Here is a 17116-nt window from a genome sequence, read left to right as displayed (position 1 = left end):
GACAGGACCCCACCCAATTGCCCTCGATAGAAACCCTGTGAAGGCTTCACCGTTTCGATGTCGAAGGCAAAATTGAGAGTTCAGTTGCGACGGACTGAGTCAGATGGATGCCTTGTGGTTCAAACTGTCCCCATGCTCTCTGGATTGATTGGTGCCTAGAGGCCCCGGTTTCTGAGGGGTAAACACTGCCCGTAAGGTAGCTGCTTGATCGATGTCATTGCGCACCTGCGTATAAAATAGGTAGGTACTATGGTGCGACGGGGAGGTCGGGTCTCGGTGTAGGTCGAGAAGGCATGGGTATTAACCTTCTAGAAAACAGCAAGCAGGTAGGTAGGTAGGAGGTAGATAGGTAGGAATGATGGAAGAGTCACTCTCTGATCAGTCTGCTGGCCGGGTCGGTTAATGCCGAAAAAGTAAGAATAAAGCCGGGGCCGGGGCTGGAATCCATCGCTATGGTCGGGCCCTTGCTTGCCGACATGCAGCGGTAGGTCAGTACTAGTCTAGAGGTGCCCGGGTAGGTACGAACTGCTGCACCATGCCCCGCTTACCAGGTATGTGCCACACAATTGGATAAACGAAACACAGGTGCTATCGGCACTCTTCGGCAAAGTGCGCACCTGATTCTGACATGAGTAAAAATGAATCAAATGAGGCAAGCTTCAATCAGAGATGTCCGAAGAATCAATATGTAGTGCTCTGTACACTGCGGTCTGCGTTGAGTGGTTTCGAATTGGGTCTGTACCTGCTGGTTGGGGTTAAAGGCCGTCGCCACCAGTCACGGGGATCCCATGACACTGCAGGAAATACCAACCGGCGGAGGGGCTGACTTGGCGTGGGGTCGGCTTAGGTCATGTTTTCGTTTTCATTCTTTGGTTCTCACCACGATAGCGATGGGCAATGACGGGGTAAAGCGACGGGAGGCTGGAGCGGCTCAAGCATCATCGACAGTGTGGGCAAACATTTGAAGATCGCAACAAAGGAGTGCGCTTGGTGTTAGGTAGTTAGGTGGTAAGTATGTATGCTAACCGCCGGGTGGCAACGGCGATAGAGGCTCGGTGCCGGCTGTTGATGGCTTCAATTTGGATACTGAGGGCCTTCGTTACAACTTTGTTTTTTGCTGCCTGGACAACATAATGTATTCGAGTTCAACTCAGACGCGTAGTACCACCTACGACTAGGCAAAAACATTTTGAACCCACATTATCCGCATCCAGCCACACAATCAACTCGAATGTTGAAGCCTAAGATCGGAGCGTAGGTGCACGTACGCCCACGCGCACGTGGTAACCGTCTTTCCAGAGTGTGACGAGACGTCGCACCGTACCTTTTTGTTGATCAACCATACTTAGCTGTACATATGTAATGTCTTTCAGGACGTGATCGAGTTCTGCAGAGCCCGGGGGCGGTCACCCCTGTTGACGTGACGGTCCACGCCCCCGGAGCCAGGTCCGAATATCTGGGATTCCCGTCCTTACCAGCAGTCTGGTCCACCAGCTTCAAGTGGAAGCCCAGGCTTTTCCACACTAAAAATTCCACAATTGCGCGGTAGATCTAGGCTTCCGTTTAACACACAGGAAGGGAAGCCTTGGATGCCTTGAATACCTAGCCCGCTCCAAATCTGTCGCGCTACCTGCTTTCGAGTCACGGCCCCCAACTCGTAAACTTCCACTTTTGAGCACGACCTTCATCGAGTTGGAGGAGGCTCATTGCTCTCATTTCGGACCGGCACAATGTTTCCACCGTGCCTGTTGCCGGGAGCAGTACCATCCATGCTGGAGCAGCAACGGAGCTGACACCTGTCCGCCTTCCTTACCTCACCACACCCAGCTTATACCGCACCGCTTCAAAGTGTCCGGGATGTGGTCTGAATCATCCGGCGTGCCATAAGGGGGCATTCAGATGAATAAGGGCCGGGGTCGAAAACGGGAGCCGGTACCTGCCCACGGGCCCCGGTGTAGGTACGAATCCACTAATTGAGCCCGGGACTAACAGCGGTTAACCGCTAACGCCATGCCGCAGTTGCACTTTGAACACGCATCACGAGATTGTCGTCGGCTTACCGAATCACCCAAAATCCGAGGGGAATCATCCCTCCACCAGACACACGGTTCAAAATTCCACGGCCAACGCTCATTTTGCGGGAACCAAGCTCAATTCCCTCCCGACCGGACAGTATCGGACAACCATCCCCACCGCGGTGGTGGTGCTGCGCAGTACATACGGCAATGTTGTCTTGTCTGTTAGTGTTAGTGTTGAGGGTTACATGGCAAGGATAACAGCTCGACTCGCTTCGTCACAGCCCCCATACCGGCACCTAAGAGATGACGGAAACGCGCTTACCTGTATGTACCAGGAGGTTGATGACCCAAGGCCACCCGACCCGTTGTTCCCCGCCATCGCTTTTTTTCGTCCAATCCAAGAAGCCAATTCGCGACAAATGACTACTACCTCTAGGTAGAAGATATACAATCACCAATGCCGTCCGGAGAAGAGTCACCGAGCAGGAAAATGACGGCGACACCGAAGGCACTGTCTCCACTGAAATGCGCGGTTCAGTCAAACGGTCCCGGAATGCCCCGCCGCACCGCTATGTTACTATTCCCTTCCTGGCCCGTTCTTGTTGCTCCGCCCCCCGAACTCGCGGCGCGGCACGGCACGGAAACTCAATCCCAACCTGAATTGTAGGAGGGTACTGACTTCTTTGTCGAGACCAGAACAACCCTACACCTTTTCTCGGTCACGATACGTCGTACCACGCGCTCGGTTGTGGCAGTGAACCGCTTCTTGCTCGCTCCCACCCTTGACAGTTGACCCAACGTGCAAGGAATGAGCCACACTCCTGGTGGACACCCAGTTCTCGCCAGTCATTTCCCGAACGACTGTTCCCTTGTCCAGAAACTCCCTCGATAGCTCCGAATATCCGCGGCTCTGGTCCCGCATTGAACGCACTGCGCAGCTGGCCGTAGGGCTGAGGACCCCTACAATGGGCCGGACGGGAGCATCACACGACGTCACCGCCGTGCCAAGCCATAGCACAGTCGAGCCGAGTCGAACCATGCCAGGCAGAAGAGATGAGAGGATAGCATGGCACGTGCGACCCGTCGCCGGTCCATCACGCTCGGTCATGACTGCTCTGTGAATGCCTGAGTACATATGGATGGCCTCGCCCACCTGCCTCAGGCTCGGTTGCACCTTGCTGTCACCATCTACACAGCATCGTCTGCCAGTCACGGCCCATACCACCATGGAGACACCCACACCAGCAACCTACTACTGGGTACAACGCCTTGGCCGTCGTCTCTACGGTCAGAAGAGCCAGCTGTTAGACTCTTGTCGGTCCCGCCACTGTACCAGCATGCAAGAAGCACATTATCAACACCATGCCTACCATCGCGTTCCATCACCACACGCACAAGATCTACTACGCGTCAAGACCAACGAACATGGCCAACTACAGTGCCGCGGATGTGACCAGATTACTTACCTCCTTCGCTGGGCAGAGGCCGAGCGGAGGAAGGACCCAAACCACAAGGGCACCTCTCCCAAGCGCATTATCCACAACAGCTACGTCGAGCTCGATCTGTGCGCAAGGATTTCCAACTGCGACGCCTGCCAAATTGTCCGCCGTGCTCTCCTATTAGATCAGATCACCGGCCGGGATGCTGAACGTTTACGACACACGGATAACCAGTGGCCAGTCCAGGTAGCTCTAGACATACGGCCTGGATGCGACAGTCTCCAGGTTACCATTGAGAAAGGATCCGGGGTTCCTTTGTTCTCCGCAACGGTTGTCCTCAGTCAGAAGCCGTGCCTTGCTATGGGAAAAAAGACCAAAGCACCTTCCGCAGCCTCCAGGCTTCGGCCCAACTTTGAAGAGCTACGTCAAGTCGTCAGCAACTGTCACGACAATCACCAGTGCTCGTCTCGATACCGTTGGAACAGCAGGAATCCGTCGTGGCTGCTGGAGATTCTAGGCGACGGAAACGTCCGAGTGGTCCGGGGTCCTGATCATTTGGTTCCCTATGTCGTCCTCAGCTACTCTTGGGGAGATCCCACCACAATGCCGGCGGAAGAGTGGGCCAGGATCAAGGGTGCCTCTACCAAAACAGTCGATGGCGTGCCCGCACCAGAACGCACAAATCCATTTCCTCGATCGATTTTGCCAGAAACAATGCGAGATGCCATCGCTATCACCCAGGAACTGAATTTCAAGTACATTTGGATCGACAATGTATGTATCCCCAAAGGCACCGATTGGGACACCGAGGCTTCCCTGATGCACGAAGTCTACGGAAACGCCGCATTTACCCTGCTGGCCTCTTCGAGCACAAAAGCAACCGAACCCATGTTATACGACCGTCTTGCGTGGCTACAAGAACCGAAGCCCTGTAAACTGCGCAACCATTTCCTCTACAACACGCAAAAACCCCTCCACGAAGTCCGCCTGGACCCTCCAGCATCGCAGCGTGCCTGGACCCTCCAAGAAGAGCGTCTTTCTCCCAGAATTCTCTACTGGACCGGTCAGCGCTGGTATTGGTCCTGCCCCGAGCACCAAACCGTCGAGTCTTCGCCCCTTGACCTTCCTTCGCCTGCTTGTACCTCAGAGGACCAATCATGGAGTCCACCACAACGGTTCCTTGATGTCTGTCGTATTGGTGACTTCCAGAGCATTGATCAAGAATGGCTCGATATCGTTGAAGCCTACACGCGGCGCGACCTCGCGCACTCTGCCGATCGTTTTCTTGCCATATCGGGCCTGGCCGTCCGGTTCCTTGAAGCCAAGATGGACGGAGGTGGTAAAACCCGTGTTAGCGAGCAATACTTGGCAGGGTTGTGGCGAGAAGATCTAGCTAGACACTTGTCGTGGTCGGTTGCCAGCGCTGTGGATTCAAAGGGGAGTCATCAAGACGTTGCGCCATCATGGTCGTGGGCTTCATTGCCGCTATGCGTCAACACAAAAATGAGACATCCTTTTAGGCAGTCGCCACACTTCCAGTTCTTGGGAGTCCGTCAATCCAGTTTTGACCATACCCCCGTAATCCCAACCGCCACTCTTAACCAGCAAGTCATCACCGACCCTCGCCTTCGCAGCAAGTTGGTCGAGCAACAAGGCCGCACTGTCAAGCAGATCGAGATAAAAGGTCGCTTCCGCCGCTTCATTTCCGAAAGCTCATGCGCCGTATCGTGGGAAGCCATCGAATGGAAACGCGGTGATCGCGTCGGCTTAAACTTTGAAGAGTTTCCCGGCCGCGATCTACACTCGAGGAACCACGATGATGGTCGGATAGTCTCCAAAGACGCCCATGGTGGGGAGGTGGTAGGGCAGCTGGATTATCTCGTGCCGCCTACTGGCGCTTCCTTTGCGAATAAGAAGAGTGACAGTGTCGCTTTGGCAGACGGGGAAGAAACGGAGCTCATGTGCCTTGAGCTCGGAGAGTTGGCAATGATGTTGCTTCAAAGAAATCCCGGATCCGCAGAGACTTGGAAGAGAGTAGGTGTTTGTATTGGTTACGAACAGAGGAAAGGTTTCTTCTATGGTTGTGAAAGTAGGACACTTATCTTGGCTTGACCGCTTTGATTTGATCGGTTGGACGAGGCAAAGGATGATCATCTATTATACCCTAATCACATGCCCGCACCGAATGTACAGCAGTAATTAGATTATGTACCTAGATATGGAAGTTGCCAAGGAATGGGCCTTGTGCCACAAGTAAATGATCGAGCAGGTACTCAACACAAGTTCATACATCTACCGAACAGGAGAAATTGCTGGAAAAGGTGGAACATTAGGCGTAGATCTTCCATCCCGACTCGTCCGGTTCGAATTTGCGGGCCGGTGTTGAGGCTGGTCAGTATGCACTGCCTCAACCTTGTAGGGGAAGCCTCCTTCAAAGTGAAGACGCAAGAAACAATTGTAGTGTTCTAGAGGTATAACCCTCTATTGCGCGGGTCCCAGGATGTTGGCCTCGTAAATGGTGGTCGACTTGCCAGTGTTCAAGTTCTGGATCTATACCCCATACACATCATTGTCAGAACCAATGATCAGACCGCTCAGTGGCCAGCTACTTTCCGGTAAGACGACTGAACATACCTCATATCTCGGGTTCTCTGGGCTGGCATTGACATTGCGGCCGGCTTGGTGACCGGGCTCGGTCAAAACGTCCTTCACTTTGCCCACACTCTCCGAGGTGTGCGAGTCAGGCCCTTTTCGATGCAAGATATCAGTGGATGGCATAAAAGATGATAAACCACGTAAATGAAAACTTACCTCCCACGGGCTTGTAGCGGACAGTCTGACCTGGCTTGTACATGACCATATTGAAGTCTTCTTGGATATCGAGCTAGCGGGAATGGGCAGCAGCGGCAAGTGCTTGTCTGACACAACGGAGCTGAGTGTTCCACCAAAGTTCCTGGGAAGGCGAGAGGTGAATGGTGATAACCCGCTCCCGACTTGGTTATCTATATACCACGCGGTAGGCAGGTACCATGTTGGTCCCTCCCGCTCCATCTCCAACAAGAGAGATGCGAGCTTGATGGACATCTGATATCATCTTGACATCGACGAAACCATCATTTCAACGACACCAGATGAGTCCATGGTGGAGTGGTGATAGGAGCCAGCCGAACTGATTCGGATGCTACTCCCGTCCAAGGTTTCTAGTGTTGAACACCAGTTGCGTACGTGTAGCGGCGCATCAGCATCGATCACAGTCTGACGTCATCGGGTCTTGATGAGCGTTTATTTTTCGAAACTTTGGCATCGACTGCAGTTCAGATGTAGCCTTGAAGCATGCACCTATGTAGGTAGGTAGAGGTAGGTCCCATTGCAATGTACACCCCATGGTTATTGTTGGTTGTTTCCCAAACTATCGGCTGGCAACGATGCTGCCTACTAGCACGTGGGCTGGACGACAGGACAGGGAATCGGTAAACGTTGGCGGCGTTCAGTTGATAATGAACCAATGTGTACAAAGTACAACCTGCTTTGGGAGCATTGTAATTGGTTCAATCCGACTGGTTAGAGTTCCCGTCGGTACCAATCTCCCTAGATCCGCTGGTTTATGTCCATAAAGTGCGTCTTTGTCAAAGAATTTCAAGTGTTCCAATATCGATGCTGGTTCTGCTAACGTCCAACTTGGTACCATAGAGGTACAAATTCCCCGCTCTCAAGCTCCCGCGTCCCGCCATGGATCCTGCGAGATGGCCCCGCAATAAACCTCATGCAGTGATTAGGTCGTCACCTGTACCTCTACACCATCGTACCCTGGACCTGCTCACAGAACCCGCATCGTCCTCGCCAACCCACCCCAAACCATGATTCCAATGAACACATCGGTTCTCAGGCCAGCCAGTGATTTCTCGTTCCTGGGGCACGCGGGTTGCGGGTTACAGTCAGTGTAACGAAGCGATGCTATCCTGGACCACCACGTTCTTCAGCGATTCGAAATATCAACCCGGTCCGCCAATGTGACGTTCGAGCGGCCCGCTGGCGTACCCGAACATGCGTTCGCGAGAAAAGGGTAATGGTGATCACTTTCCCGCCGAGATGCGGATGAAGCCATCCGCCATGGTTTGACCGCTGTGAACGTTGTTTCTCGCCGCTACCGGAAATACGTGTTGTTATGGCATCCGATTGCGTGCTCGGGCACACCAGACCTTACCCTGTTCATTCCGCTTTTGGTTTGGTGTAACTTCTCTAGATTCTATTGAAATTGAAGTGTAGACTTCAGGGACAGCAGAAGAGGATAAATCCCATCACCGCCCACGCCGAATTCTCATGTCGAGCCTGTCACCGCTAGCCGCTTCTCAGATCGCCTTCCTTGGTTCATGATGTATCCAAATCTCGGGTCCCTTCTCGGCCTCGGGGCCCTTTTCCGTCTTGCGTCCGCATCTTTCGAAGGCAACCTCAACTACCAATCCCCATCCGCCCGATCGTCACACGTCAACCTCGGCCTCTCCCTTCCCTTCATCACTTCCCGCACGTTGAAACGCTCGTCTGTGGCTTATCAACCCTCGGAGCTGAACTTTACTCACGGAGTTGCTTCGGGAGACCCTTATCCCAACTCCGTGATTCTCTGGACTCGCGTAGCGCCCACTGCTGAGTCGGATAGAAGCAATGTAACCGTGGCGGGGACGGTCGAGCTCTACAGCCATGAAACGGAGAAGTACGTCAAGGCAGACGCGAATCCTATTTGTATCGAGTGGAAGATATGGGAGTTGCAGAAGGGACACAACGGGACTGTGAAGGGCCCACTAGGACGCAGCGGGAAGGCGTACACAACGAGTGATATCGACTTCACAGTCAAGGTTGGTTCGCCCCTCAGATTAACTGGATGAGCAAGCCGCTGACAGCGATCAGGTCGAAGCTCACGGCTTGAAGCCTTGGACGCTTTACAACTACCAGTTCAACGTCTGCGGCTCCAACAACTCTAGCCCTGTGGGGAAAACAAAGACTGCTCCGGCCGAGAATGACGAGGTCGACGAGGTCAAGCTAGCTGTCTTCTCTTGCTCAAACCATGGTGCGTCCTAGCGGACAGGGAAGATGGGATTGTCTAGGTGCCCTTTGTTCATAATTGCTAACCTGTTATCTACTAGCCAAGGGCTTCTTCAACGTTTACGGCAATGCTGCCCGGAAAGACAAGCATGACTATGTGGTCCATCTCGGCGACTACATCTATGAAGATGCCTCAAGCGGTCCGAGAGCACACAAGCCCGCAAACAAGCTGTTCACTCTGTACGACTATCGGACACGCCATGGACAGTACCGAACAGACAACGACCTGCAGCTTTTGGCCCAGAACTATGCGTGGATTCCCACCTGGGATGACCACGGTAAGTCCCGTTGCATGCCGTGCTCTGTACAACCTCTAACCACCCTGACCGTATAGAATTTGCCAACAATGGCTACCGGGACGGCTTCTCCGCGCTTAACAACACCGAAGCCTCCTTTAGGAATGAAGGTCCCTCCATCAGTGTCGATACGCGCAAGATCAACGCTGTGCGCGCCTACTTTGAGTGGATGCCGATCCGCCAGGTAGACCTCGACGATAACTTGCGGATCTGGCGCAACTTCAAGTTGGGCAAGCTGCTGGATCTTATCATCATCGATACTCGTAACTACGATCGAAGTATCACCAGTACAGGGAACAATGATGCCTATATCGAGGCGATTAGGGATGATCCTTCGAGAACGCTAATGGAAGGCCGCCAAGAGAAGTGGTTCTTTAGGCAGTTGAGCGAAAGTAAGCAGAGAGCGGCAACGTGGAGAGTGGTGGGGAACCAGATTGTATTTTCGAGGATTCTTGACTCCAAAGGAGAACTGACAGGGACCGATAATTGGAGTGTAAGCGTCTCGTCGTCATATCGAACTTCAACTGGGGAAACCCTACCCGCACCCCAGGCAATCCTACTGGCACCCTATGTCAGCCGCCATGTAAAATATCGGGTTTTAGCGGTAAATTTCTATGTTTTTGATGTCTGGTAACATTCGTAGCTGGGTCACCCACCCGTAACTCAAATCTCATAATATCTCCATAGTGTTGAACAATCTAAAAGAGTTGATATTATAGTCTACTCTACTCTAGTCTAAATACTGATATTTGACAGTTTAGAAAGCTCATTAGATAAGCCAGTTGATAATACTTCAATCGCTTTATTGCGTTGCCGTACTTCTTTTCGCTACTATACCTCCCGTACCCTTTCTACTTAGTATCGACCTAGTTTATTATCCTTATCCTTATTATTATTAGCTACCTTAATATAGTTACGTACTTCGTTTTGAATATCCAATTCGTTAATATTAGGCCTAACTTTGTATTGGGAATAGTTATACTGCATTGAAGTTTGTATACGGTAAGTATTTTGAGAGTTATTATAGGGTCCCTTTGGTTAATTATTTTTAGTAGTAGTAGGGAGGATAGTTTTATTACTAAAGGGATTGCTCTAGTTGGGGGGACGACCCTTATATACTACTATAGCGGTTGGGCGAAATTGTAGATACTTATTTACTGCGTTCTATTATATAAATTAGTATAGGGATAATTGGATTAGTAATAGATAAACCTTACCCGATGTTATTAAAGATACTAAAACGGATGATAGTTAACCTTATTAATTAAGATTGCTTTACTAGCGTAGTGAGCCGCTTCCATCTTGTGGGTATAAGGTAGTCTATATTGGGTTTAAAAGTTCTTTGAGTATAGCTATAAATAATTATTACGAGGGTATTGAGTATTGGGGAAGGTCGCTTTCAATTGCTAGTATTGTCTTTCAAATAAATCGATCCCCTATAAGGTTATCTTTAAGGGAGTAGAACTAAGCTATAAGTGACTAGGTCCTATTTATATAGTGTGCGCGTGGGTTGTTGATGAGGTTAATTTTTAGTTAAAGAGTTTATAATAAGTAGTAATGTGAGAGGTTATAGTTTTATAGAGGTTAATTAACCCCCTACAAGCTAATAACTTATACGATTTTAACGACTTATTATTAGATTTATTGGGTAATGTAGTATATTACTTACAATTGAAGTAGTATTTCGTATAGTAATTAACTTACTCTAATTGGTAAGGTATAAATTTAAACCTAATCTACTTAACAATAGCCTCCTATATTCTTTTAAATTAATAATAAAGAAGGGACTATACTTTATTAAAGTCCGGTTTAGACGAGGAGTAAATTATATGCTACTATAAATAAAAGAAACTAGCTTTGGTATTAGTAACCTTATTAGGGAGCGGGCCTAGCCCAACCTACGTTTTGGTGGCCGTTTTTACTTTATTATACATACGGTACAACTGCTCAATATCATCCTCATTTTACTAACTACGTACCTCTCTTTATTGATTAAACGACGAAGTATTAGAATTATTACTACTGGAATCCTCGTTAGATTCTTCTTTATTATTTTAAATTTTATTATTTTAGGGTATTATAATCCAGTCATCTTTAAAGTACTTGACAACATTGTAGTTAATATGCTAAACGTAGTGCTAATGTTGAACGTTAGGTAAGAGTCGGTCGATGGTAGAAATAAATTGGGTATTACCGTTAGTAATAAATATAGTAGGTAGCTGGACCTTAAGCTCTTTAATAGCGTTATTGAGTGCCTCGACTAGCTACGTAAATCCCTCCTCCCTCTCGTTGTTAATAATTATTTAGAATATTAGTATAAATAATTTCTTTAATATAACAATCACTCCCTGTACGAGAGGCGTATAATACCGGTTAGTCTTATATATAGTATTAATGAGAAGGGTATATAGGAAGCGCTCTTATATAGATTGTTAGGAATTAGTAACTTAGAAAGTATATTATAGTATAGTACCCTCCCTATTTCCCTTATCCCTATAATAGTTAAACTCTTTAACCTTAAATACTATTAACTTATTAAGGTTTAGTTTCCTAATAAAGCTTTATATATTAGTATAATTATTTCGGTCTGTTCGTCGAAGGTATTACTATTAGTTATTTAAGTCTTTAAAGGTTAAATATAACCCGGGATACCGTTGTTTAATAGTAGTATAGATAGATTGAATAGTTAAATCGCGTTATTGGAGAAGACTATTAATATATACTATTTAATTTGTAATAATAGCCTTTAAATGAAATATAAGGTGGTTATATAGATGCTCTAACGGTCTATAACCTTGATGGGTAAGGTTTAATAGCCGTATAGTCTATTTACAACTATCCTTCGCTAGCGCTTGTAAAGCGATTTAAAATGGGTAGTTTAGAGCGATTTTGCGTAATGTAGTGCGTTGTATTTTGTGTGGGTTCGGTTATTAGGGATAGCGTTTACGCTGGGTATAGTTGTATTAGTATATAACCTTCCTATGCTCGCCTTTATTGGGTCCTTTCTCGTACGTATACGACCGTTGAACTATAATACTAAATCGGTAGCGGCGGTATAGTTCGATAAGCTGCGCAAGAATGTTAAAGAAATTAGGGTCGGGTAGTAGCTTGAAGAAGGGGTTATCGATTAGTATAGTCTACTCTTACTCGTTAGGTAGGATTAATAGCGCCGGCGAAGAGGAAGCGCAATAACGGTAGTAAAGTTGCTGGTTGTATAAGGGTATTTAAATTGATTGTTAGCGTTTAAAAGTATTTAAAATCAATTGATTTGAGTAAGATTACGTACGTTATTGAGTATAGAGTATAGATGTATAGTGTAAATAGGTATAGTATAATAGGTGTAGTATGAGTGTAGTATGGGTGCGATTGGCTGTGTGAAAAAAGGGGAAAAGAAATGACTAAGGTATAGCGATGTTGCGTGTATTGAAAAGACGAAATTTTGCGGGTAAAAACGGGAATTTCAATGTTAGGTGTTATCAGCTGGACCGCCCCATTTTTCTGGGTGGAGGAGGGTGCATGTAGGAACCGTTGGGGTGCGGGTAGGGTTTCCCTTCAACTGCATCTAACATGCGGCTTTAGGGGTACGTCGCCAGCAGGAACCGCACTCTTCAGCATTTGTACGACAACAACATCTCAGACAACATCTTTCTGTCCGGCGACAGTCACCAGAACTGGGTAAGTACTATTCTCCCATTTACCTCCTCCGACACTAACAGTCTTTTGTAGGTTTCTGACCTCGCCTGGCTTGGCACAAAGCCCTATGATGCCGCCACCGGCTCGGGAGCCATCGGCGTCGAGTTCGCAGGAACAGCCGTCACCTCTTCCGGCTCCAGCGGTACCATTGCCGCCGTACAAAAGGCGACCAAGACCAAGGTCGACAACAACCCAGAGTTGCAATGGCAAGAAGGGTACTACCGCGGGTACTTCCATCTATCAATCAAGAAGTCCAAGATCGATGCCCAGTTCTTTGGTTCGCCCAGCGTAGCCACCCGCAATGGCTGGGACCTGCCTCTGGCAAATTTCACCGTGCTTGCTGGTGATGATCACTTGCAGAGACCGGTTGGGGGCGGAAGAGTTGAGGCAGGGAGCTTGAAGGGAGGTAAGACGGTGGGGACGAACGTGACGCTTGATACAAACGGGTGGAAGTGGGAGACGGTAGGGTTTGAGAAGATGTTTGTGATATAATCTACGACGGCACAGCGTCAGCTGTTCGTCGAAGGTTAACTGTCGCTCGTCTTAACAGCGAGCTGCTTTGTCGCAAACACTAGAAGTCTAGAAGCCTAGGGCAGCAATGGCCACACCCTCCGCAGCATCTTCCCAGTGTTACGGAACTTGTCTGGATCAATGCTGTGACGTGCCGACACCTCCCCTAACTTGTGATCCTTCGCCGGGTTGATTACTTCCCTCACCCCCTTCCATTCCTTCGCTCCACACAACCTCGCGGCTGTCCTATAGAACCCCCACCTCAATGTGTATTTGGCGACCATGTAGATCAGGGGTGCAGTATGACGCGCCAAGGAAAGAGGAGGAAGTCTGCGCACGGGGAAGCCGTCGTGTCGAGCACGGCTTATGGAGAAAAAGACGTCGGCAGTCTCGCTAAGTCGGCTGACAGTGGTAGTAGCAGAGCGCAGCTCGCGCAGCTCTTCGATGAGTCGGGCGCGGTACCAAGTCGGTGGGGATTGGCAAGGCAGAGACAGGACGGCGTGCCATCTATTGAGGAGGCGGTGGAGGAGGCGGTCAAGGGCTGTACGAGTGGGCTGGCGCATTGTTTGTCGGGTCTGCGGCGGATGGCCGAAGTGTTTGTGGGTGTCGCGCGGATGGTCGGGCACGATTTGTCGAGCCAGTTCCTGAGCATACACGAGCACGCGACAGGGTTGATTAGGTATGTTCTATTACACTGTTATCATCGTGGAAGGGCGGAGGAAAACGTCGGAAGAAGATGACGCTTACGTGGTGAGGCTGTGACCGACAGTCGACGGGGGATGCTGTTGTCGATTTGGTGATGCAGCAAGGTTGAAGAGAAAGTGGCTATACCTACTTATGGTAAGGAGCTGAGAGTCAACAGACCAAACACGCGATTGAGTGACGAATGCCGCGGGACAGAAACGGAACCTTGATGGTGCCGCCCGTTTTTCTAGCGGGGTGGGGGACGGGCACTTGCATTCCGCCACCGGGCAGCCGCCCCGTACATTGTGATCGGAAAGTACAGCGAAAGCAGCCCAGACATGGCACACCGACGGACAACCACGCCGGACCACGGCCTAAGGTACCTCAGCAATCATCAAACACGCCACCTACATGTACAGCACACATGTCAACGCGAATAAAACAGCTATAAAGCACCATGATTTCCAAACAGTAGGCCTCCGCGCATACACCCTACGGCACCGCTGCTGGAGTCTCTCAAGGAAAAACCCGGATATTCCTTGCGCACAGTAACTCTGTCAGTGCCAGTGAAGCAGCAAACAGTCAGGGGCGCCTGAGGAAAAGAAACAACGGGAATTAGTCGTGACGATGCGAACATGGAGATATTTGGACAAGCACAGGTATTTAACACCACCACCCCGTGTGCCTTGCTATCGTTTTCTCAACCACTTCCACCATCCCCAAGAAAGCCTTTCAACCTTAACATTCACTACTTCTCCACCCGTCTCTAGACACGCAGCTCTTGTCATGATGTGTTCCGAAGCTGATCAGTCCCCGACAACAGTCGCTGCGCCTCCAACTCCCTCCAAGCCTATCATTGTCGGCATCTATGGCCTCCCGGGCTCCGGCAAGTCGACCGTCCTCGAACACCTTTCACGGGCAGTCCCAAGCAATATGTTCTCCGTCTACGAAGGCTCTTCAGTCATTGCCTCTCTGATGGGCCCAAACCGTGGACTTGGCGACTTCATTGCCTTGACCGAAGAAGAGAAAACTCGGTACCGCGAGCTCGCCATCGCCCAGATCCGTGACGAGTGCCAAAGGTCGGGCCTGGCCGGTGTTGTTGCCGGGCATTACATGTTTTGGCCCAGGGGCAGCGAGCAGGGAACGGTGGTCTGGACAAAAGCCGACCAAGATACATTCACACATATTATCTACCTTCAAGTGGCCGCGGAAACGCTTTGCCGTCGTCGACAACGCGACCAGGTCAGGCAGCGCGAGGCAGTGACACCTGGACACCTGCGCAAGTGGCAAGAGCAGGAAATGCGGCAGCTGGATACCTTGGCAAAGATTTCGGGAATTCACTTTGAAGGTCTCAAATATGACAGGCCGGCGGAACATTTGGCATCCGAGATATCACACAAGCTCCACGAGTTCCGCACGGAATCGGAACACTGCAACCACATACGAGTACTGGCCGCAGTGGATGAGATGCTAGCCAACGTCACGGCTTGCCGCAATACCAGGGTGACCACGGCCCTGGTATTCGACGCAGACAAGACGCTGACCGCCAAGGATACCGGCAGAGACTTTTGGGAGCGTCAATCCAGTAGACCCATTGGCAAGGACGAGCTGACGCCGGTCGAAAAGATATTCCGCGAGCACGGCTACAGCTATGAGGCTTTCCGCCAGGTAGCCATGTTGTACAGTGACACCCACAGAGATTTCGAGAGGGTCTGCCATGATGTTGCGAAGGAGATCACTCTGTATCCCGAGTTCCTGTCTATACTGCGCCGTGTCCGAAAGCACGAGCACGTCATGGCTGTGGTGGTGACTTGCGGGCTACGCCGGGTATGGGAGCTTGTGATGGAGAAAGAAGACTTGGGAAGGCACATCGAGATTATTGGCGGCGGAGACATTCGCGAAAAGTTGATCATCACTGCCAAATCCAAAGAAGGCGTTGCCAACCGTTTGCGAGGTCCTCCTCATAACCTTCGTGTGGTGGCTTTTGGGGATGGCCCACTGGACCTGCCAATGCTCCGGGCTGCTGACGAAGGCGTTGTGGTCGTAGGCGAGGAACTGACTAGAAGCAAATCGATGGAGGACGCTCTCTCCATGACCATTGAACATGTCAACACTAACGACGCACCACACAGTCACAATCTCCGTCAAACCCTCCTCCCGTACACCGTCACTCCCCGTCTCGACACTGTCCGGCTTCCTGTGGTCGACCTCTCTGATCCAACCGACCCCTTCAATCAATCCCTTTTCGACGGCCCGCCCTCCAACCTTTTGCATACTAGCAACCGCCCGTCCGCCAGGGTCCTGATGACCCCAACCCGCGACGCTAACATCTCTGGTCCAGCGTTGAGAGAAGCGCATCGTCGCATTGGCTGGTACCTAGCCACGGAGTTGATTACGTCTCTTATAGGCCTGGAAGAGTACTCAATCCCTCACGTCCAAGGACACGCTACCACCGGCCATCGCCTCCTCCACGAACAAGACACAACCATCGTTGCCTTGATGAGGGGCGGAGAGCCCATGGCTTTTGGCGTCAACGAAGCCTTTCCGCTCGCTATGTTCTTGCACGCCAAAACACCGGAGGATGTCAAACCTTACCACCTATCCAATCAACACGCAATTATCTTGGTGGACTCGGTAGTGAACAACGGGAAGACGGTGTTGGAGTTTCGTGAGCGCATACGTGCCATGGATGAGGGGAGGGATATCCACCTTGTGGTGGTCGCCGGGGTCGTGCAGGTGGAGGCTACAGGCACAGGGCATGAATTGGGACGGCTCTTAAGGAAAGATAGTAAGTTCCATTTGCTAGCCTTGAGGATGTCGGAGAATAAGTTTACCGGGAGGGGAGGGACAGACACAGGTAACCGGCTGTTTGGAACTATGCGATTAGAGTGAACTAGACTCGGGTGTTGTCGAATGATAAATGTAGGTAGTTACTTAGAAGTCCTTCTAATTTAGGTAGTGCTTGTTGTTAAGGAGTGCACTTAGTAGAAATAGTTACTATTAAAAGTGTACTTTGCAGTCTAGTCGCTAGCGCCGTCCTATACCTAGCCGTACCCGGCTATATTAGAACTACAGCGGGTACGCTTAATCTAGCCCTATATTTTAGTAATGTTCGACTTTAGTTTCTAGCCTCTAGAGTCAATATATACGAAGGAGGCTAATATAAATAATTAGAATAAGGAATAGTATTAGAGGGAAGGGGTAAGTCTTATAATACGTACGCTAGTATTACCGCTGTTTAAAATAATAGGATTATTAAAAAGGAAATTATTTAACTAAGCGTTTATTACCCTCGTTACTATTTCTATTAAGTACGTATATACTATTATAATTATGATATTTTAAAAAAAACCTTTAAAATACTCGCGAAGAGCAACTA

At 49.8% G+C, this 17116-nt stretch overlaps 6 protein-coding genes across 6 annotated transcripts; 4 read left to right on the top strand and 2 right to left on the bottom strand.

The window, feature by feature from the left end:
• Positions 1-1573: 1573 nt before the first annotated feature.
• NCU09629 (hypothetical protein) lies at positions 1574-5792 on the top strand. Its single transcript, XM_958300.3, has 3 exons — positions 1574-1958; positions 2020-2245; positions 2354-5792. Exon 3 carries the CDS (start codon positions 3140-3142, stop codon positions 5567-5569), a length of 2430 nt encoding a protein of 809 aa, XP_963393.3. The 5' UTR covers positions 1574-1958; positions 2020-2245; positions 2354-3139; the 3' UTR covers positions 5570-5792.
• NCU09630 (hypothetical protein) lies at positions 5648-6514 on the bottom strand. Its single transcript, XM_958301.3, has 3 exons — positions 6269-6514; positions 6092-6204; positions 5648-6007 (listed from the first exon to the last, which is right to left on the bottom strand). Exons 1-3 carry the CDS (start codon positions 6315-6317, stop codon positions 5939-5941), a joined length of 231 nt encoding a protein of 76 aa, XP_963394.2. The 5' UTR covers positions 6318-6514; the 3' UTR covers positions 5648-5938.
• Positions 6515-7382: 868 nt separating this feature from the next.
• On the top strand, positions 7383-9613 carry NCU09631 (hypothetical protein). Its single transcript, XM_958302.3, has 4 exons — positions 7383-8307; positions 8360-8519; positions 8596-8832; positions 8889-9613. Exons 1-4 carry the CDS (start codon positions 7828-7830, stop codon positions 9482-9484), a joined length of 1473 nt encoding a protein of 490 aa, XP_963395.1. The 5' UTR covers positions 7383-7827; the 3' UTR covers positions 9485-9613.
• Positions 9614-12244: 2631 nt separating this feature from the next.
• Positions 12245-13035, top strand: NCU09632 (hypothetical protein; the record flags this gene model as incomplete). The annotated part of the gene is made up of 3 exons (XM_958048.3): positions 12245-12253; positions 12430-12525; positions 12577-13035. 3 exons carry the CDS (start codon positions 12245-12247, stop codon positions 13033-13035), a joined length of 564 nt encoding a protein of 187 aa, XP_963141.3.
• Positions 12962-13914, bottom strand: NCU09633 (hypothetical protein). Its single transcript, XM_011395344.1, has 2 exons — positions 13801-13914; positions 12962-13739 (listed from the first exon to the last, which is right to left on the bottom strand). The coding sequence occupies exon 2, from the start codon at positions 13614-13616 to the stop codon at positions 13131-13133; it is 486 nt and encodes a 161-aa protein (XP_011393646.1). The 5' UTR covers positions 13617-13739; positions 13801-13914; the 3' UTR covers positions 12962-13130.
• A 612-nt stretch (positions 13915-14526) lies between these two features.
• On the top strand, positions 14527-16629 carry NCU09634 (hypothetical protein; the record flags this gene model as incomplete). Its single annotated transcript, XM_958050.3, has 1 exon — positions 14527-16629. The coding sequence occupies one exon, from the start codon at positions 14527-14529 to the stop codon at positions 16627-16629; it is 2103 nt and encodes a 700-aa protein (XP_963143.3).
• Positions 16630-17116: the final 487 nt, after the last annotated feature.

This window comes from Neurospora crassa, linkage group II (assembly GCF_000182925.2).
Source record: "Neurospora crassa OR74A linkage group II, whole genome shotgun sequence".
NCBI classification, from domain to species: Eukaryota; Fungi; Ascomycota; class Sordariomycetes; order Sordariales; family Sordariaceae; genus Neurospora; species Neurospora crassa.
This window is presented reverse-complemented; position numbering and strand designations above follow the sequence as displayed.